General features: G+C 43.7%; 3 protein-coding genes across 6 annotated transcripts; 1 reads left to right on the top strand and 2 right to left on the bottom strand.

Annotated features, from left to right (window-relative positions):
- Positions 1–5: 5 nt before the first annotated feature.
- Positions 6–6,197, bottom strand: c18h12orf56 (chromosome 18 C12orf56 homolog). 2 transcript variants are annotated; one of them, XM_029825432.1, is made up of 14 exons: positions 5,721–6,158; positions 4,827–5,022; positions 4,686–4,701; positions 3,050–3,227; positions 2,826–2,981; positions 2,400–2,488; positions 2,166–2,310; positions 1,733–1,827; positions 1,074–1,163; positions 921–996; positions 786–854; positions 633–710; positions 377–558; positions 6–278 (listed from the first exon to the last, which is right to left on the bottom strand). In XM_029825432.1, exons 1-14 carry the CDS (start codon positions 5,970–5,972, stop codon positions 173–175), a joined length of 1,728 nt encoding a protein of 575 aa, XP_029681292.1. In that variant the 5' UTR covers positions 5,973–6,158; the 3' UTR covers positions 6–172. The 2 variants fall into 2 exon arrangements, with proteins under 2 accessions (XP_029681292.1, XP_011611599.2); XM_011613297.2 differs by having other exon boundaries at positions 786–996; positions 5,721–6,197.
- Positions 6,198–9,102: 2,905 nt separating this feature from the next.
- On the top strand, positions 9,103–16,100 carry LOC101062786 (CD9 antigen-like). 2 transcript variants are annotated; one of them, XM_003972707.3, is made up of 8 exons: positions 9,103–9,256; positions 12,663–12,765; positions 14,245–14,342; positions 14,543–14,617; positions 14,685–14,786; positions 15,142–15,231; positions 15,309–15,392; positions 15,566–16,100. In XM_003972707.3, the coding sequence occupies exons 1-8, from the start codon at positions 9,188–9,190 to the stop codon at positions 15,629–15,631; spliced, it is 687 nt and encodes a 228-aa protein (XP_003972756.1). In that variant the 5' UTR covers positions 9,103–9,187; the 3' UTR covers positions 15,632–16,100. The 2 variants fall into 2 exon arrangements, with proteins under 2 accessions (XP_003972756.1, XP_003972755.1); XM_003972706.3 differs by lacking the exon at positions 9,103–9,256 and adding an exon at positions 10,759–10,945.
- Positions 16,101–16,173: 73 nt separating this feature from the next.
- tmem243b (transmembrane protein 243, mitochondrial b) lies at positions 16,174–22,025 on the bottom strand. 2 transcript variants are annotated; one of them, XM_011613268.2, is made up of 5 exons: positions 21,854–22,025; positions 19,308–19,559; positions 19,101–19,151; positions 18,262–18,366; positions 16,174–17,911 (listed from the first exon to the last, which is right to left on the bottom strand). In XM_011613268.2, the coding sequence occupies exons 2-5, from the start codon at positions 19,383–19,385 to the stop codon at positions 17,792–17,794; spliced, it is 354 nt and encodes a 117-aa protein (XP_011611570.1). In that variant the 5' UTR covers positions 19,386–19,559; positions 21,854–22,025; the 3' UTR covers positions 16,174–17,791. The 2 variants fall into 2 exon arrangements, with proteins under 2 accessions (XP_011611570.1, XP_003972754.1); XM_003972705.3 differs by lacking the exon at positions 21,854–22,025 and adding an exon at positions 21,218–21,370.
- Positions 22,026–22,065: the final 40 nt, after the last annotated feature.

Raw genomic sequence — 22,065 nt, 5'->3', positions numbered from 1 at the left:
ATTATCTCTTTTTTTTTCAACAATAGGAATTGAAATGCCAGGGAGATTTATCGTACATTTATTAACAGAAAATGTTTATGGACATAGGCAGTTAACAGCACAGATCAACAAACAGAACCACTCTTTACTTCAGCTAAGGCACACACTGTCAGTCCTCTCTACAATCTTTCCATCATCTGTTCAGACTGATCAGCTCCTCAATCAGCCGCACTGTCGGCTGGCTGATCGGGTAGTGAGGCGGCAGCTTCTCCTCTGCACATGATGGCTTCAAAAAGTACCTGGGGGGGAGAGTCTCTTTTTCACATACAATCATGGCTGTGCATCAAAGCAAAACTGACTTGTTGAAGATTGATGAGACAAGAGCAGCGACACAGACCTGAACTCCTCTCTGAACTTTGACCGGAGGTGCTGGGAGAGCTGGTTGTTGGACTGCAGACAAGCCAGCAGGAGGCGACAGCGCTGGTACAGCAGAACAGACTCAGCAGGACTCGGAGAGGAATCCTCCAGGTCTGACAGAACCAGCACCATCTGCTTTACCTGGTAACCAAGGAAGGACAACTACAGAGAGGGGGGAAATCAGGACTTAATTTTAAACACACTGATAATTAGTTGACTATGAAACCTCCAGTTACCAGGTGAGGATGAGGCTGCACAACTCGAAGGATCCAGCCTACTGACAGGAAGTTGTCAGCAAAGGAATATGTGCTGGCCTGAAATGCAAAAACAAACCTGAATTCTGCAGGAGCGTAGAATAAATCAACATGTGAGGTTCAACAGAAACTGACCTCTTGGCCTAAAAGCAGCAGCTCAAACAGCAGCGAGCAGGAAGCATCCAGATACTCCTGCAGCAATGCCTGAAGCAAGAAAAAGATTAAAAACGGGGTTAAAAACACAACAGAAATGAACAGTAGGTAGCTCACCTCACAGTCACGTTCTTGGTTTTGGATCTCTGGATCACATATCAGAACGAGCAGCAACCTGGAGGCCAGAGCACCCCTGCACGGGGGAGAGAGACCTTTAAAAAGCCGTTAAAGTATTCAAAATTTAAACTAGAGGACAGGGGAGGTGGTTACTTTTCAGCAGAAAGCAGGTCATGTCTGGCCGGTTCACCCTCCGTCCCTCTGAACATGATGGCGAGTGTCTGCACGGTCAGAGTGCTCAGGCTGGCGCCCAGATGGCGTCAGAGTAAATACAGTTTCAACAAGTCAGTAGAGATCGCTTCAAAGCTAATAATCCCTTGTTCTTTCAAGTAAATGAATGATTGTACATCATATTTGAATTCAATTCTAATTGTTTTTTTTAACTCACGTTTAAAATATTAATGCAAAAATACAAGTTACATGTAACAATGTATTTTGTGATGTCGACAAAAGGTTTGTACAAAATTAAAATATAGTTTTCTTGTTTTTTATGTCATTGATTTTCAAACGACTTTAACGTTCCATTATTCACACAGTCTGCCAGGACAGTTATAATAAACTGGTGAGTGTGGAGGAATTTTTTTAGCTGTAGGATGCCTCTTTGACATGTTTTACTTCTGTTTTAGAAACATGTCAAACACTGCTGATGTCTTGCTCTGGACCAGCGCTCTTGATGTCATTTGTGTAGAATTTAACCTCTTAGCGTAGGGATAAAAACGAGTTAGTCCTTAAATGACCAGAAAGCTCGTTGTGTAAAATAACAAGCAGCTTACAGACACACACACACACACACACACGAGTCTGAAGCTTACAGGAGCTGATCTGCTGTGTACTCTCCGTGTTTGCTCTGACAGCCATGCAGAGATTCCTCCAGAGTTTGAACCAGGAAGACAAAAATATCCCTGGACTGGAAAATATAGAACACGTGAGGACATCTTCACCCAAGTGCATCCAGGCAGAACAAATCTCTGACTTTGTGTCATGCGTGGCAGGTAATTTCTACATTTTTACACACAGAATTACTGCATGAGGACACATCTACAGGAATTTCCTGTCCTGAGATATGTTGTCAATAAAAAGAACTCAGCACTGAAAAATAATGACATTGCTGTAATCACAAATACTAAAGTTCTTATATAAGTTTGTCCACTCTGAGCCACTGTAGAAAGATGTCAGGGTAATGGACAGAAGCAGTATTAAAAGTAATGGAGAATCAATTATGACAACGCAAACATCAATGCTAACCTTCCAGAAGAGTCGACAGAGAGCGGCGCTGCGGTGAGCCGCTGTTCTCAACTCCTGCAGCAGCAGGTACAGCCGCTCCACACTGACCCCCTCCTGCAGGAGCTCACAGCTGAGCTGAGCCAACAGGTGAGCTGTCCTCTCACGGCTACACACACACACACACACACATACGGAGGACAGAATTAGAGAGTTTGTCTGTTACCTTCCTGTTTGCATCGTTAGCAGTTTTCCAACCTCACAACAGGAAGTTGTTTTCCAGGAGATGAGTCAGACAGAGCTCTGCACCTTCCTCTGTAGAGCGGGTCCAAAAGTAGAGTCGACCTCTGGAAACACACACACACACAATTTTATGAAGACTTCAAAATAAAGTCTATTCCAGGAGTAAGCAGGGATAATTTTGAGTCTTCAATTAAACTGTGTTTTGTACCTATTATCAATGGAGGCCTTAGATATGCTTCTATTTCAACTTTCCACATGTTACTGCATTGTGGATAATGTAGGCATTATATATTTTGCCAAAGAAGAAAAATACTGAAAGTAAATAGTGAATACTTCTGACAATCATGAAATTATACATCTGTGAGCTGTTACTAAAGGCTTGCATATATTTAAAGTGAAAATTAGGGAGATGAATCTCCGTCTCTTCCTGTCTTCACTCACAATAATAAAACTGTTCCATGAGCTTTGCAGGTGGAGGTAAAGTCTAGATGCACGTGAAACAGCGTAAAGGTGGAGCTCCGCCTCCCTCTCCTCTCCGCTACACACATAGTCTCTTTTCAGCAGGCGGGACAGGACCGACCTGATCCTCCTTGGCACCTGGAACATTGAAGCAAAACTTTAAAGACGCTCAACTGGCCTAAGTCGGCCAGTCTGCCAGTCCCTACCTGGTCACGTTGGGGGAGGCTTGATCTTGGATTAGGGGGTGACAGAGGAGAGGTGTGCGAGTCTGCGGGTGACGACAGTTGTAGCGGAAGCAGGGACGGAGGCTGCGGGACCCTGATGAGGCTCAGAGTCTTGGAGTGTGCAGAGGCCAACAGCCGAATCTCTATTTCATTGTAGTTCCTGAAGACCAGACAGTAAAAGTAAATATGGATATCCTGTATATTATCTCATTCACAAGTTTATTTAAGAAACAAAAATAGAATTTTCCCTAAAAGTCACTCGAGTGAAATACCAAGAAATTGTAAATCCCTGACCACAAGTAGAAAAATGTGTGAAAAACACCAGAGAAGGGAGATGATATTGATACAAGATCTGAAGGATCTCTGCCTGAGCCTGAGGAAAGAGATGGAAAGGGTGAAAGAAAATGAACAGAAACAAGAACCAAAGAAGAAGAAGAAAAGTCTTCTGAACTGGATCAGGGTGAAAATGAACTGTAAACACAAGTAGGAGATGGCTGCACGTTGATCTCCTCACTTCTGAACATCTCCTTCCTGTTATAACCCTGCTCAGCCCTCCTCCTGCTGCTGCTGCTGCTGCTAAACTCCCAGCTGACACTTTTGCCTCGTTCTTTACGCAGAAAGTGAAACGTGGTGCTTCTCACCCCCACTGATTGAGCTCCACATTAACTAAACATCACATGCTGACCTACAGTCCTAGCTGGAGCTGCTCCCTCTCACTTGAAGCGTGTTGGAGCTCACGGTGAGCGTCGTCCACACGAGCATCATCTGGCGGATCGCCCTCCCAGCTCTGCCGGAGCAGGGGCCACCCTCTCCTTCTTCAAAAAGCTCTTGAGGACAAAGCTCTTCCAACAGCACTTGTCTTTCTCCTCCCCTCTACTCACCCCCACTCTCCTCTCCTCTTTACATCCCTCTTCACTCCCTCTCCACAGCTGTGCGCTGAGAGTTGATTGTTGCCCTTGTGCTGGGTACTTTAGGACCGTGGGCCAGTCTTTGGGTCACAGGGTGGTTTGATTGTGTCTCTCACTGAGTCGCGTTGGACAAAAGCATCTGATAAATGACCAAAATGTAACTGTCGCCTTTCTCATGGCTGGGTCAAACCAAACATGCATCTTAATCCAGGTGGGTTTGTTTACCCCTGGGGGTAAACTGCACTTGAGACAGATATAAGCCTGAGCCAGTATTTGCATCACACATCAAGCGGCGTTTGATGTTACCCGGCAACAGTGACAGATCATCTGTGTGTGCTTCCTCTCCTCTCACACACACTTTATACGCGGGAAATGTACAGCAGGAAGAGAATTCAGTATAAAACACAACCCATAAGCATCCGGCCCATAATCCAGAGCTGTTTAATCCACAGCTACGTGCAAAGAAAACAAAGCATACATCCAGACGCTGGAAGCAGAGAGCATTTGCCACATAATTAGATAAAATATAAATGTTAGGGTTTAATAGAATTTTGTGGGGGGAAAATGCAAAACATTAACAACAAGCAGGTAAACTGAGGTTTCTCTTTTTTTAAATAAGGCATGAGACACTTGATCGGCACACGCATACGTGCGTGAGTGCGTGCGCGCGCGCATGTGTGTGTGTGTGAGTGTGTGTATGTAATACTCACCTCTGTGTACGATCTCCTGTTGGGGGAAAAAAAGACAGGGTGGTTAAATTGCAGCCAGAGGAAACAGGTAAGCTGAGGCACTCGCCCACTCTGGGTTTGATTACACCTGAGATTTCGGTCACCTGACATAACGGGGGTTACCTTCAAAGGTGCGTGTGGTCGGTGGGCAGCGGCTGGTTCGGCGAGAGGGGGGTTCGGCAGGAGGAAGGGGTGACCTCTGGCCTTTGCTCAACCAAAGAGCCCTCCTCCTGACAGGCTCCTCGGTGACGTAAGTGATCCGTATGTGCTGACAGAGCTCTCGGTGTTTGCCTCGGAGGAAATCGGGGAGGTCGTTCACCTGCAGGGCAAATTCATCACAAATCTTCTTATGGAACGATCACAATCACAGGTTTTTGCTGCCTTTAATGTGTGGATTCAACTGTAATCTATTAATGATACTGCCTTCGATTTCTCTACATAGAATCATCCCAAATAACACCGATTATCTAGGGGAAAAAAGTCGACGGCACTCAGACTTATTTCCTCTGTTATCTTGTTATGTCACATAGGTCAGAGGTCAAATGTGTAACATGCAGTTAATCCCATCTAATTACGACCCTGGCTAAACTGGACAGACTTCAGGGTTTTTTTTTGTTTTTAACAGATGGCGCTGAGGTATTTTTTTTACCAAGCAAGGTTTACCTGCTCGATCAAATCATGAGAGCATTTTAAATGTTGTAAAAAGGTGCACTGGAACGGTTCGACGATGCGGTAAAACCCAAAAGGTGTTAAGTCGATTTAGCCAATCTGAGCTGTAATCCGAACATATAAAGCGGATCAAACAAACAGCGGGAGCCTGATTGTCTTCACACGCGGTGATGTAATTTTCCCAGATTACAGGTGTAGCCCGGACATTATAATTTAATCGGATTAACCTTGTTTAAGAATAAGAAAACGTATTAAAAATTTAAACGGAATTAAGAAAACGAATCAGATTAATGCAAATGTAATCATCTGAATTGCACATCGAATCCATTTAACTGTAATTTATCTCACCAGTTTGATGTCACGCACGCGCCTGAAACTCAGCGCCGCGGTCAGTGTCCGCGGCGCGTACTCGGTCAGGAAGACGAGCTCGTCGCTCAGCACCACGTGCATGTACGCCTTGTTGATGGTCTCCGAGACCACCACGCACGGTTCGTAAGATCGGATCCTCTCGTACACCGCCTGGTCCGTGTTTCTCCTCAGGAACGAGTCCAGTTTGATGTTACCGCGGGAGTGAGGCGAACCGGGCCCGATCCGAGCCATGACGGTACCAGAGAGGTCAGCCTCCGCCTTGACGCCCGGCGGCCGGGGGTTCTTGATGGTTTCCCATCCGTCTGGATCGGTGAGAAGAGCCAGACAGGTGATTCTGCTGATACCCAGCGAGCGTGAAGGAAAGCGCGGCTGTCTCGGTCCTGCCGCACGCACAGCCCTCTGATTGGTCCGCGCGCCGAGGATGGGCGCTGCTGATTGGCTAATGGCCACTTCATTTACGCCAGAGCGAGAGCGTGAGGGCGAGCGGTGACGTCAGATCAGGATTTTTATAGTGCAACGCAAGGGTTTAAAATAAACTAAAGGCAGAAAAAGAGCCAGGAACTCAGAATTTGAGTGTTAAGGTTGGGTTTATACAGGACCCGAAAGCAGGCAAGACGCAGAGATAAAAAGTCCTGTAGGACAAAGTGCCTTGCGGTGGAGATTCACACTTTCTCTGCTCTGGGCCTCTCCTCTCCTCTCCTCTCCTCTCCTCTCCTCTCCTCTCCTCTCCTCTCCTCTCCTCTCCTCTCCTCTCCTCTCCTCTCCTCTCCTCTCCCCCTCCTTCTCCTTTTCCTCTCCCTCTCCCTCTCTTCTCCTTTCCTCTCCTCTTTCCCCTCCTCCTCCTTCCCCTCCCCTTCACTCTACTTCTCCTCTCCTCTACCCCTCCCCTCCCCTCTCCTCTCCTCTCCTCTCCTCTCCTCTCCTCTCCTCTCCTCTCCTCTCCTCTCCTCTCCTCTCCTCTCCTCTCCTCTCCTACCTATCCTATCCTCTACCTGTCCTCCCCCTTCTCCTCTCTATCTACCCAGCCGGCCATCAGCAGGAGGGTCCCCCTACATGAGCCTGGTCCTGCTCAAGGTTTCTTCCTGTTAAAGGGGAGTTTTTCCTTGCCACTGTTGCTTGTCTGGGGTCAGGCCCTGGGATTCTGGAACGCGCCTTGAAACAATTTTGATTGTATAAGACGCTATATAAATAAAGATTGATTGATTGATTGAATTATCTTTTGCCTCCTCTAGGCATATTTAATTAATCAGACAGGGAGATGCAGTGAGCTGCCGCTCTGTTTCACAACAATACCGGAACAGGTACATAGGTAGTGTTGGTGACGTCACGTCCATGACGCACGTGAACAACATTACCCTCTGCAGGACACAATGAGCAAGGACGCACATAAAGTTATCACGTTTAACAAGTCCAAGAACTAGTCTTTACTTAGCAAACCAAACTGACAGTCCTCCTGGACAGCAGGGAAGCGCTCGTCCAATTTTCCGGGGCGCACAGAGAGCTCCAGAGCGGAGCCAACACAGGAGTCAAGTCCTGCGCGTTCTCTAGTCCTGCAAGGCGGCGTGGAGCCCTCGAACGAGTCGGGGAAACCACCAAAACCCTCTGACACCGGCAGACAGGCAGTCTGTCCTTAAATAGGTGGCCTGATGGAGATTGCCGACAGGCGCCTGCCTGCAGCGCCAGCTGTTGCAAATATCGGCTCCTCCACGCCCCCTGCATGGAAAACCAGATACACAACCCAGAACCCTGGACCCCAACAGGGCGTTTTGTAAGTCATTAAAGGAAATCCAACAAATGTGGGTGATAAAAGAGATTTAATTACAATTACATTTACATTTCAGTTTGTGCTATTTCATATGCCGTTGAATATTACATATAACGTTATTACAAATAATATTATATTACATATAACATTATTATAGAGCGTTGTGCAAAACTGACCAGATAGAGGATAAAACATCCAATAAAACATCCACGTACTGATTCTGATTTTTAAATTTTGTGAATTACTGTGTCTCCCACATTGTTTCTGCAGCCAGATTATCGATTGAAAAATCACATTTCGCAAAAATGTACATCAAGTGGCTCATTCGTGTTAAGTTTTTTAAAGAAACAACTTAGATAAAAGCACAAAATGTAAACATACTAAGTCAGGTAAGCCAGAGGTCTCATGAACAATATGGGAGACAGATCTATGGCTCTCCTTGCTGTAAATTGTTATGTTCATATTATGTTATATGTTATGTCATATTTAAATAAAACTGTTTGCGGAATAATTTGTGGCTCCGAGTGAAGTAAATGCTCTACAAGAAAAATAAAACATTTCTTTTAACCGACGTTGTTGCAATGCGCCCATATAACCACTAGATGTCAGGAGAGAACAGGAACTCCACAATTCCGTTCTGCGTTTCAAATGATGGAGATGAAAAATAATGACCAAATTGAAATCTCATTCTTTTTATAGGCATTGGTTAATTAATACCTGATGTTACTACAATGTCTGTGGCGACGGTAATTGGAGATAATACTCTTCTTCATCTTCCTCACTGGCTCAGAGAGAAAGAGAGAGAAGAGAGGACAGAGCGAGAGAGAAAGTGAAGAAAATCTTTGTAAATAGCTCCAGAAATGAATGCTGAGTTGTTTTGGGCACTAAACACACACTCCCCCCGTCTCTCTCTCTCTCACACACACACCCGAGCACATGAAGGCTGTGTTGTTTTACAGGAACACACAGTCTTTTATGCAACTTGGCGAGCACTAACACATCTGGGTTTGTGGCTTTCCATCTTTTTTTCTTAAATTAAAATGCATCATAATGTTGACAGCATTTCAAAACAACCTTTTGTCAACAATGAACAATATTTCAACCAAACGCGTAGTTTTTGTGCAAGTGACACCAGTCGATGTTACAAATCTTTCGGGTTTTTTTTGTTAATCGCTGAGTTTAATAGCCATGCTTCTGTGGTTCTGAGCGGTTCTGTCTTCCTTCGTCAGCATCAGCATCCACAGCGGCTGCAAACAGATGTGGGTTTGTGCTGCACTTTGAGCTTTTTGAGTTTGAATTCTCACAAATGACAATCGTGTTTTTTTCTTTCTTAGAATATATAGATAAATAAACACCCAGTGTTTCATTCAGGCCTTTTATTTTCATCTTATTTCAATGGCTTCCTGTTTATTTTACGTCATTTCTTAGTTATTTCGAACTTTAACACACATTTATGAAATTTTGTATAAATTAAGATTCACATGAGTATAAACCTGTGTGAAAGAGTCAGTTTAGTCGTTGTCATCATCTGTGGGCGTTTCCTCACGGATCGGACACGTGAACTGCAGCATCGTTTGAGCGCGCCCCCGTCTGTGTGACAGCTGACAGGGCGGATCGATCCGAACCGAACCGAACTGAACCGGGACAGACAGCAGATAAACTCCTTTGAGACAACGCAAGGATGACGGCTTTGAGCAGCTGGGAAGTGTGCGTCAAGTATGCCATCTTCGTCTTCAATTTCTTCTTTTGGGTAAGTTTTACACCTTTTTTGTTTCTCCTTTTGCACTAAACTGCAATTTTGCAGAAATCAGCAAGTCTCGTCTCCAAACTAAGAAAAAGGACATTAACTCGGTTTATCTGAAAGCAACCCATATTGGAGCAAATATGATATTGCGTTCATATTTATCAATTTGATGTGCACTCTGATCTTATTTTCCCCATTCTGTAATGTGATATAAATAAAAGGGTGACATCAACATCCTTTCTCTCCTCAACATCCTTTCTTGTTGATACCAAGATGACTCAAAAACTAAAGTAATGAAATCACAATATTATCTAGGGGAAAAGCAGTCGAGAGCGCAGACGTGTGAGTTGTCATGTCTTTAATGAAGGTGGTTCAATAACCAGCATCAGTGGAGTACATATACAGTTTAACTAGGCAGCATACCCGGTTTAATTAACATAGGTTGTTTTATGTTTTGGTTTTGATCTTTTGAATGTCCATCACCAAAAATGTAACCATCTGCTCCTTGGTCGATTGTCAGTTTCCTAAAAATTCCATCAAAATCCTTTCATAAATTGTTTCAAACCAACAAGAGCTGCCTGTAATAACCTCCATTGTGGGACGTAATAACAATATAGGTGTGGCCGTCTAACCATTGGAGGACTAGCTAGCGAAATATTTCCCATGGCGTGCACAATAGGACGGTAATTTGGGCGATGGCATTTTTACAATAAGGTGCCAATAAAGTGTAAAACCAATCTATGGATCTAAATCATCTATGTGTTGTCAAGCCAATGCAAACATCACCACCCCGAGGAGCAAGCAGCGCTGCAAAGTTAAAAAATTACAAAAATGTTCAATATTTCTAGAAATTCTTCCCAAATGAAAGTTCAGTGTATTATAATAACCTGGGCTAACCCGATCTTCCACCAGGGGCGCATCTAAATATTTTGTGTATTTCAGTTCCTTTTTTTCTTCCTCTAATTTTACTGACTTTCCTTGTTCGAATGACGTCATTCATCCAATCGTTCAACAGTTCTCTATATCTTTGCACTTTTGCCCTGTTTATCAGCCATCGACACATTTCCCGTGACGCTGACTCATCAATTCAGGCATCTGAATAACTCCTTCAGGGTGGAAATATTTGATATATGGCGTTTCTCTCTGGAAGACCACAAACATGCAGCATGTTTTTAATTATGATGTTGTGACACGGGGAAATACTGACTTTTCTGGAAATACTTCATCAGGATCCCCTCCAGATGCTCGGTAAGGCATTATGAGCGATTATTGTGCACCGCAGAATGGTTTGAAATTGAATGCATTTCAAACACAGTGTTTAAAAAAAGCCCACGATGTCACACGTCTAAAACGCACCACCGTTGACAAAAATAGGACGCAGGAGCGGTCCGTGGTCCATTTTAACATCAAGTCATTCAGGAAACGCGACCGTGTCGGACTGCCCCTCCCCGGCCTCCGTTTGCACCTCCCCCGCTCGTATCTAGGGCGCACTCAGGTGAGGCATTCGTCCAACATTTATGGGTGTGGTCCAGACACAAACACTCCCAGATTCACCTCTCGCTGCCAGAGACGTTCTAAAAGCCGAACTCTTCGGTCGTTTTTACTTTTACTCGTGAAGATTGTCGAAATTCCGGAGCCATGGGGGCAATGCAGTGCATCAAGTACCTGATGTTTATCTTCAACTTTCTCTTCTGGGTACGTAGTGCTGCGTTCACGTGTTACGCCTGTTTACGCGCGAGTTCGGTTTTTGTGCGTAATCTTCCTTGAAGGGAATCGACTAACGACTTATCTTGTAAAGAAACAACATTACATGTGCCTGACACGCGAGGATGTTTTAAAAGTGTTTTAATAGAAATAAAACGCGGAGTGTTTTGATGGCATCGCCTATTGTGTACGAGCACGTGTCTCCACACGCACGGGACATTTGAAACGTTGTCTGGGAAGAAATTAAACCGCAACTTTCCTGGACATTGAGAGCAACACTGAATATCTGGCGCCAGTCTCTGGGCGCGTGAAAGTGAATTTATGCAGTTGTTTCCCCAAATAATTTGCTCCCTTTTTTAATTTCCGACGCGTTTTACGTAATTAAATTCAGCTGGGACCACTTGAGGCTGTTCCTGCTCCATTCGGACTAAATATAGTCAACATATTTCTTCTCCTGATTGGCAGCAGCTGCTCCTCGTCCCGTGATGCGTTCGCTGACTGGCGAACAAGGAGCCGCAGCTTTAAACGGCTTTCTGTCGGAACCTTTCAGCAAGCATGTCGAAAAGAATCCAGTTCCAGTAGCGGCAGATGTTTTCCCCACCGATTTTTAAACGGGCTGATTCGGTTAGACTCGTAGAGCCTGTCGGCCACGCCCCCGCCGCGGCCCGAACAAGGAATGACGCAGATCGGGGGGCCACGTTTATGAGCTTCTAATGTTTCTCATGGAACGCTGGTTTAAAATAGTTCGCCCCTTTTTTTCCACTGTGTAAAAGTTCCAGACTGTTTAAATCCCAACCGTCAAAATGGCAGCGTTGTCCCTAATTATTACCAGCTTTCCAGAGCTGTTTGTCCAGGCTTAAATCTCTCCTGCCTGTTGTGATGATGGTTGAGCTAAGACTGCAACCTCGGTTCCTTTTTACCTGCTATCCTGAGAGAATATGTTGTTTTAGAGTAAAAGCCCCTCAGGAATAATCCATCTTTGTTGTGCCATCAGTGGAAAACAACCACAGAGCGCTGCTGCAGTTAATGAGCGCTAATGCAAGTCTCCAGGGGCAACAGGCTGTTTCTACTTACCACACAAACACCCCAGCTCCCCTAAGAGTGTCCACCCGCTTCAGTGGGAGCACTCGCACTTCCTGTTTTCCAGCCCTTTTTTCTTTAATTGACGGGTGTGCACAAAGCAGAAATGAATAAAAAAAAAAAAAAAAACTAGCAAAAACTGTGAGGTGTGTTCATGTTGTGGTGTAGAATAAGAAGCAAACTGTTGATTGCACATACAAAGTGCTGCAGAGAACTTGAGATTTTCATCTTTTAAAAATCCTTTCCTGCCGTGACTATTTATTTCCAATGAGCTAGACTCCCTGGAAGCCACTGTTTATGAATGACTCACGGTGGAGTGATTCACCGTCGGCCCGCTGAATCTGAAACGACGACGATTGCTGCCGCTTCCTGTTGCCGAACAACACTGGGAAATTTATGTAGAAGTGACGGGGCTGTTGCGGTTGCCGAGGGGACGGTTGTTTGGATGAGGCAATCGTCAACATATAAGTCTGTTGCTTTATTTATTATACCGTAAGTGCTCGCATTCTACAGGTTTTACCAAGATTAGGGTTAGTTGTTAGGGTGTATTTTCAGTGGTTTATCATCAATGAAGACTTGTAAAGTGTCTGAGTGGTGTATTTTCTCTTCATATGTTCCCTGTCTTTAGTTGGCAGGTACCGGAGTCCTAGCGGTGGGACTTTGGCTGCGGTTTGACTCGAGGACAGCGGGGCTGTTTGAACATACGGACTCGCCTACGGTCTTCTTCACTGGTGAGGAACTGTTGTCCCACAACTGCACACACAATGATAACTGTCTGTATGTTGGCCTGTATTGATTTTACCATGCATGCTGAGCTGTGGCGATAAGGGCTTACACTGGAGTGTATCCGTTTCAATGATTCAGTGCGATTTCGGTATTTAAATGATTTAGATGAATGCTTTTTTTTTAAGACGGGGCATATTTCTGTCCTGGACTGTATTTTGAAGCTGGCTAAACAGTAAAGATTTACTTGACAAATTGAATGACAATCTGTCCTCTACACTTTTCAACTGGAAACATGACGGCAATGAGCAACTCATCTATAAAATGTAGGGGAAGGACACCCAATCATCACTTTGGAGTGTGTGTAATTGTACAGTGACTCAGCATTGGTGTTTTCCTGTACGTAGGAGCAGCATCTGTTGTAACATTTAGACTTGACTGCAGCCAGGAAGTTTCTATGTGAGGCCATCTTCAAGGTGTCTTGCAATCGTACATCCTGGAGTGACAAACATTTATGGGTTAAAAAAAAAACAGCTCTGATTGACGACATACAACTTACAGGCCTGTGGGGCGTTTTTGTGTGTTGTGTAATATGTAGCTAAGATGAGTGCTTGATTAGCAATTGAACAGCTGGAAGGGACAAAATAATACAACTTCTATATCTAGACTACAGTGTAAACACACTTCAGTATGCTCTTTTTGTACACTTGTTAGTTGCACCCATTTGGCAGCTACTTTGGTGAATCTTCAGGCTAGAACTGATTAGGGAAACCAAGCAGCTCTGAGGGCAGCTGAGGCCACGGTGAGTCTTCTCCCCCGGCCTGGCAGAGCCCTCCGCACATAGCGTTCATTCTTGACTCGCTGACAGGGACCTCTTTGTTCCCTCCTCTTTCGTGTTCTCCGAGGAACTTGCAGGACTTGATCCTTTTGTTCCCGTCCCCAGTTTTGCTCGCATTGAACTGATAAGGCCGTGGGCGGCAATGGTGACAGAGGGTGTCAGAGATGCCAGACATCTTGATAACAGCTTGGTGGTTTGAGGTAGTGGAGGAGGATTACTTGCATGACTGTGGTGATTCCGGACCAAGATCTATATTTTCTTTTAAAGATTTTGCATTATAAAGACCACAGCCGCTCAGTTTGGGTGTTTCCCAGTTGTGGTGGGACATGATTGATGAATGTTTACATCCAGAAAGGATGAAGAAAAGAAACTGCCTGAAACACTAATGGCTTCCATGCTACATGCTAACCTCCACGTTCAAGCATCAGATAAGGATGATTTCGGATGCATCAGGTTCTGCATGTCGGCTCGGATGTCTTAACTCGATTAGTGTGTCTGGCAGCAAAGAGTGAGCAGAAGGTTGCCACTGGCAACGGCAAATTCACTTTGCACAATGACTGACAATGGATGCGTTGTTCACGACAACCAGAACAAAATCCAGATTTCCACCAGCTAAACTCTACTTCAAGTCTCTATTTTGCTGTTGTAGGCGTGTATATCCTGATCGCAGCGGGGGCTTTGATGATGGTCGTCGGCTTCCTCGGGTGCTGCGGAGCCATCAAGGAGTCGCCGTGCATGCTGGGATTGGTGAGTACTACTAGACATGCTGAAGTGGCTTCAGTGGAGTATGATCCCACATTTAGCGCTTAGGTTTTGGCTCAGAAGCACTTTAGCGCCCTCTATTGTTTATAATGCATATTCATACAAAAACTACATTTAATAATTTACACAAATGCCAAGAAGGATCTTCAGCTGTGGAATGAAAGCATACCTCTTGTTTGTATTAGTTCTTCCTCTTCCTCCTCCTCATCTTCGCTGTGGAGGTGGCTGCTGGGATCTGGGGTCTCTCCAACAAGGACACGGTACAGATTTTTATTTTTTAATTTAAAATTCAGATTTCAAGCATTAACGGTTGTTTTTGTGTCTCAGGTGGTAAATGAAGTGACTGACTTCTACAAGGAGATGTACAATAACTACAAGACCACCAAACAGGAAGCTCTAAAGGAAACTCTTCGTCTCATCCACTTTGGAGTAAGACACAAATATCAATATTTGTTTGCTACAACTCTAAAAATCTTGTTAAAACGAGTGCTTAATGTTAGTCGGACATGGGGAGTTGGAGACTAATATACTTCACAGGCTTATTTTTCCCTTTCTGCCAAAATAAATTGTAACTAATGTTACTCAAAGAAGATTAAAGTTTTTAAAAGTACTCTGCAGACAGAACACTGTTTCCTGGGGGATTGACTTAAAACATGAGCTGTTATCTAGTATGAAAAAGTCTAAGATGCTGCCTGAGGCCAAACCAGAGTTTGTGATGCCAGTCTTAACAAGTTGATGTTAGCATTAGCCCAAGTATAACTTAATTTGCTTCTCTTCACCTCAGCTGAACTGCTGTGGCCCAACAGGGACCATTCTTGATGGCGCTAAAGATATCTGCCCCAAGAAGGAGGGACTGGAAGTCTTTGTCACCACGGTAACTGCTCAAAACATACTAAGGTCGGTATTTTATATCCTGTGAGCTCACCTTTATTTTATTTTTTCCCTCCTCAGAACTGTCCATCCGCCATTAAAGAGGTGTTCGACAGCAAACTGCACATCATCGGTGGAGTTGGAATCGGCATTGGCATCATCATGGTGAGATCTCCAGCTCTCTTAAGCAGTTTCAAACTCAGAACCTTAAGACTGCTGAGTTTATGCAGTATGTTTGGTTGAAATCCAGAATGTGACATGAAGGTCATGCTGCTCCAGGACTGTTTTATTCTTGAATTGATGAATGCTGTCTCCTCTGCCCCCCCCACCCCCCACAGATCTTTGGGATGATCTTTAGCATGATGCTCTGCTGTGCCATCAAGAGGTCCAGGGACTACGTCTGAAGACCCCTCAAATCTCCCACAAAACTCTTACTTACCTCTGCTTAAGTTTGTTTTAGTCACATGTCAGCGTGGCTCCATACAGGACGGCCAAATCGACCTATGAGAGTGTGGAAGCCTGAACTCTCTTTCCTCTGGATACCGACGGTCTCCGTCTAGCTTTGAAGACATTAAACCGAACAAAGGGCTGTTTATCTAGGTGGCCTTTTACTGAGCTGCTTGGCAAGACTGACTCTGCTGCCCCCTGGAGGACGTCGACCTCACTGTTTCCATTCAGGTTTGGACCTGGTTCAAGGTTCATTATGCCTGCATCTAATCTTGAGTTTCAGTTAATTTAGTCACGTTGCATGTTTTTATTTTGCTCATTATGTTACATGCGCTTATGTTTTTAATAAAAGCAGAGTTTTATGAATATTTTGAAAACTACAGGTCAAATATCTTTAAAATACCAAATAAATAATCTAACATCCATTTGTCTTGTGTATTGTCGATTACTGTAACGGCATTCTTTCCGCATGTGTATATAACCGCTAGTGAAGCAAAGGGCGAAGTCAGGGTACACTTTTATTCCATAAAATAAAAATACATGGCTTTCACAATCCTCATGTCACGGTGAGTTTAGCATCTGCTGGAGAACGGGGCTGATTTCTGTTATGCCTGTAAACAAACCTACAGCTGTTAATCAGAAACGTCTCAAAAGGCAGCAAGTGAAGCCTGGAATTGCTTCAATGCCCTGAAAACCTTTCAGGCGACGTTACAGCCACCTGGCCGACGCACCTGACGTTTTGTGTTAATGGTTGGCATAAACGCAGATTTTTGTGGCAGGAAGTTCTATTTTCTCTTTTCCCCGTGACAAAAACCTGCTGGCAGAAATTGACTTTGGCAGAAATCTGTCTAAGGATGAGAATATTCAGTTAACTGTCCTACAAAGACAAACCTTGGCTTGTTTTCTTAAAGCAAATGAAAGGTCTGATTGTCTTCTACAGACCTTTGAGCATTAATAACAGAAATTATTCCAGCATAAGAAGTAGACCCACCGACTTTAGTGCCAAGGTGTAATCACATCCCTAAAGAAACAAAATACCTACAAACCAACTTCCTAATATATTGCGTGGGAAGAACACCTCAGATGCTAAAGGTGAAGCCCAGATTACAGAAAATAGTCTTCAGTGATTATACCCATGAACTCCCAAATGTACTTCACTCATTAGTGCTTTTAAACACTTTAAAACAGGAAAAAAAAGCATCTCAATTTGGTCATTTTAAATTAAATCCAGCCAGATAAAAGAAAAAAAATTTGCATATATCTGCAGCAGAACCCAGAAGCTGCGTTTGCTATTGCTGTTAGCTGGTCAACAGTCCTGTGCCTCGCTCACAATTAACATGAAAAAGACCTAAAGGAAAAACCCACCACAGTATAAACAGACCCTGCATGTGGAGTCGATAAGTGCAGCAGCTCCAGATTCAGTTTGGAAAGGTGTGGAAAAACCTGCCCAGTGAGAGGTCACGTCATGAAATATTCAAAGCTGGAAGACCGAAGGCTCACAGGACAAACGTGATGGAGACAGGTTTACAACCTGAAGAACTAAAACATGTCCACAACACAAAAATGATTCTATTGATTTGTGTCAATATCAGCTCAGCTACAATAATCACTTTATGCTGCAACCTGGATAGATGTTGGACCACATGTGTTAGCATGATAGCGACATAATTTTGGGTTGCAGACCTACGTTTACAGCCCAGTGTAAAATAATCCAGAACCCATTTTAAAAACAGCAAACTGTACAATTAGTGTAAACTGTGCAGTATTAGGACCTTCAATAAGTGCACGTTGCCTGATATGAAGATGGGAAAACAAATTAAGACTCTGAAGCTGATTTAACCTTCAAACATTGCATGATCAACATCAAACCACTGTTTTCTGGTGGAAAATGTGGCTGTAGAATCAACTCCAACACCAGCTGTGGGTGTGTGAGTGCGAGTGCAGCACCGACAGCTCTGGCAGTCATTCCACCGGAACCATAAAAGCGTCACCGGTTTTGGTCCGAGAATCTTCATTCAAGTGATTTCAACGAGTTCGTCTGTCCTTCATCGAGTCCTCCATGTCCGTCAAGGCCATCCTCTTCCCTTGTTCTTCCTCCCATGTCATCATTGCCGCCCTTACCTGACGTCGTGGAAGTAGAGGTTGGCACATAGACACAGCAGCACGATCGACACCAGCATGTAGTAGATCAGATTCCTGAATTTAGGCTCCAAGTCGCCCTGCCGGTACCAGAATATCTGCAGGGGTTGAGAAACGCAGATGCAGGCCGTCACTTGTACTGTTCACAGATGTAACTCGGAGAAAATTTAATTTATTATGTGTGTTAAGATCTCAATAGAGGCAAAAAGAGGTCATTGTTTGGCTGCTTTGACATTTATAATAGCATTCATTGTAACATTGTTGATTTAACTCTACAAATAAAGAGTGTGTGTCTTTGTGTGGGCGAGCTAAAGTTTATTACCTCCCTGTCAACACTTAAGCACGCGCATCTGACAAGAGCAGCGTGCGTCATTCAAACCTCTAAATTACACAAAATCTTCAGCCACTGATAAAGGAAAGCAAGATTTGTACTGTATAAGATCATTACCAGCACTATGGTGGAGCCACAGGCTAGGAGGATGCACACGGCAAAGAAGATATTCAGAGGTTGTGGAGGCAGTGAAGGGAACACGAATGAGCTGATAACAGTCACCTGCAGATGGAAAAGCAACATAAAACACACGCCGGCGTTCACCATATGAATTTATCTATTTATGACCTTTGTTTATAAAAACAACTGAAACATAAGAATAGAGTCATGTAAGCACAATAATATAATCAATGAGAATTAACTGCAAACATCCACCGATAAGAATCCAGAGATTCATTCATTATTAAGGGTGCTATGGAAGGTTAGTGATGCAACATTTGTCTCTTCACATTTCAGGCTAAAATGTCAGATTAATGGCAATATCACCCAGATTTATACCCCCTGTCGACTCTGAACTGTGGAAAAACTGTGGAAAAAACCCTGCACGTTCTGAGTTAAAACAAATCCTTGGATTGTAATGCTCTGAACTTTCATTCATCCAATGAGATCCCTCAGCCATGAAGCCGAGAAGCACGTGAAGAAAAATGTGCCCCAGCTAATTATTTTAGTGTTCTATTATGAATTTATCAATTCCTTGTTTTAAGTGTTGACTTAAAAATGACGGGGAAGGCCGACAAACAACCTGTTTATTTGTGAAGACTGTTTGGGTTAATGATTACTGAGGGTAACACAGCTCAGAGCAGCGCGTCAGGAGGTTTTAGTCACACGGGCCCAAGTTGAGCTTTTCTCCTTTAGAGGGAAGAAACAGCCCATCAGACAGCATCATTTCAGCTGGATGTTTTGGACACCAGATCAAGCACCCAGAGGTGTAAACCATAGAAGAAGTCTGTACTTACTAAAACAACCACTGAGGTAAATCCTCCCACTGCCAGGTTTATGATTCGATCCTGCCAGGAAGACAGTTGGAGAATCAGCCAAAAGTCCTCAGTGTTGCACGTCCTATTAACTTTTGTACACATAATTTCATTCCAGCAGTTTAGTTTCACTCAGCAAACTTTGACTTTGAGCAGAACCAAAAGGTCTGGATTAGAATCCCCTCCTACCCGTGCTGAGGTCTCCCCAAACAAAGGCCTGTTGTCCAGGCCGCTGGTGCCGTACGTCCTGGTGGTGAAGTCGTCCATGGCCGGATTCAGCAGACGTGTGCCAGCCTCACGACTGCTGGGCTCTCAGCAGCTCCTCCTCCTGGAAACGCAGAGCCCGAGCCGCATGCTAGCTAGCTTCTGAAGGAGCCTCAACAGCCCAACGGCGACATTATGATGGAGCTTTCTGCCAGCTGGTGGATTCAGGTTCTGCGCCTGCGGTTCAGAAAAGAGGATATAAGAAAACGTAGGGGGAAGCTTATACAAATATTCTGAATATAAGGTAACACCTGGTCTTCATTATAAAATCATTTAAAAAAACAACGAGGGAAATGTCCAAACCCAGCTATGCTATCAACACAAAACAGTATATTTAAACTCTACCAGCATGTTTTGTTAAACTCAGATTAGCATGTTTGAGCCCCACAATCTTATTACATGTTTAACATTCTGTCTCTTTCTATAGGAACCTATTTTAATCATATTTGCAAACTTGGGGATGTATATAAGGGAGAAAAATCGATACTGTACAGCATGTAACTATGGGATTCCCAACCTTGATGACTGAGAATATTCATCAAACTATATAAGGAAGAGCTTTATTATTACGAGGAAAAACATCTAGAATTTAATAAGGAGAAATGCATCCTTGTTTTCTGAGGAAGGCCCCAGATACTGGTGACACCATCTTTTGTTCCATTTCACTTCCTCTTTTTTTCAGCTGTCTTAAACGTTGGTTTCATCTCAGAAAAAAAAGCAACTTTGGTGAAAGAAGCAGGTGGAAACCCAGCCTGAGCGCCTACGTTCAGCTGGCATTTGACAATGTTTATTCAGTTTAATGGCACACCTTCACATGAACCGAAACATTCTTTCTTCTTTCTGAGGTTTGCAGCGGTGGCTGCCGCCTTCTTTTCTGGGTCAGAAGGCGGCAGGAAAGGGAATCAAAACCTCACCGAGCTTTCTCAGCAGAAAACACGCAGTTGTGAAAACAACGGCGTCATTATAAAGCAGAATACAAAGTGCCCTGAAACTACATTCCTGAACCTTGTGATTAAAGCAGAACTCTTTAAAAGGACCCCACAGCTGAACTGAAAGAAGAACAAAGATATTTGGGAGGGGGGTCAACGCCTGAATAAAACCTCCAAATGACAAATCCATGTGATGTGGCAATTTTAATTTACTCAGCAGCTGCACTCAGCAACGATTATTGTCTGAATTAATGAAATTAAAATCTTATTTTTTAATAAAAGTCAGAGATATTAGGGTTAAGGTTGATATCGGCCAGTCTGCAATCAAGAATTACAAACAAAAGCCTCATGAACGAATATCAGCGAGTAGATTAGTATAAAATATTGATTATTACTACAAAATAAAGGACTTTAATCACCCACTCAGCCCGTTTACATGCAAGCTATGAGAGGGAAAACGTCAACTATTAACATCGATCCAAAGGGGGACCTGAGGTAAAATTCCTCTAAAAACCTGAAGATTTAACTCCATACATAGTAAATAAATAAGTAAATAAATAAACAGCTGCTCATAGCCGAACAGATCCCTTTAAATTCACCAAAACAGCTTGTTAGCCAACGCTAAACGTCATCAACCATATGCTACCGTCAAATGTAGAATTAATCCACACATACGCGTCATATATTACTATCGACACTTAGATCGGACCGAAAACGAACCCTGTAAACGACGCCAGCAAAACTAGCGTTTCCACCGTCAGCTAACCGGAGATTTGCCCGTTATGAGGGCAGCTCCACAGCAGGTTGACGGGCTAACGAAGCTAAGCTAACTCCTCAGACAGCTCCGGGACTCAAAATATCGATCGGTGTTATTTTTTAAAAAGCCCCTTATTTGACTACACTTGCCTTATGAGCTCCCCGCTTACTCCATTAGCATAACCTCAGAAAAGCGATAACGCCGGGTCGGGGTTGACTGGACGGGAATGAGCCCCGGTAGTCGGCATCGGTTCAAGCTGTTAAAGGCAGGTTCGATTAAAAGTGAGCCGACAGCAGAGCTGCTGAGCGTGCACGTACGCTGACGCCCACGCGCCCCAGCAAAGTTCTTTCAAAAACACCAATTTAATATTATTATTATTATTATCCTCGCCTTCTACCTTTCTAATGGGATCTAAACACATTTAGGACACTTTATTTTTATGTTAGACTAGGAACGTATCCGATTGATTAATGGTAATGCAAAATGTTTCCATTCAAGATGTACAAATTGCATTAATTTATTAGTGTGTTGAGTGAAACCGCATTGATTGAAGTTTATATTTGGTTTACGGGGGATTTTTCCTTGCGAAACCAGAAAGTTTAGGGATAAAGCGGTTAAGAAGACGAGAAACGAGAACCAGAAAGTTAGATGGAAAATTCATCTAAAATTTGAATGGGGTTAACTATTTATTTGCCGGCTTTGTTTTAGCCTCAAACCTATTCCGACACACAAATATTTTAACACATTATCTATAATGTAAAACACTATAACTTTGAATTACTCACCTGTTTTGCTGTTGCAGGACTGTTTGTGGTGCAGCTGATTGTTTTGTCAGTCTGTGCAGCACCACGAGAAAAAAAAACACACACACAACTTTATTTCTTATTACAAGCTAATAACTTGTAAATATTCAATTCCCCGTAGTGCCAGATAAAGCGATGCACTCTTATCAGGGGGAAGGCAGCAGGGAAGTGGAGGAGTAATCTCACCCCTCATG

The sequence above is a fragment of the Takifugu rubripes genome, chromosome 18 (genome assembly GCF_901000725.2).
Source record: "Takifugu rubripes chromosome 18, fTakRub1.2, whole genome shotgun sequence".
Classification (NCBI taxonomy): domain Eukaryota; kingdom Metazoa; phylum Chordata; class Actinopteri; order Tetraodontiformes; family Tetraodontidae; genus Takifugu; species Takifugu rubripes.
Note: the sequence above shows the minus strand (reverse complement) of the source record. Positions and strands in the feature narration are given on the sequence as shown.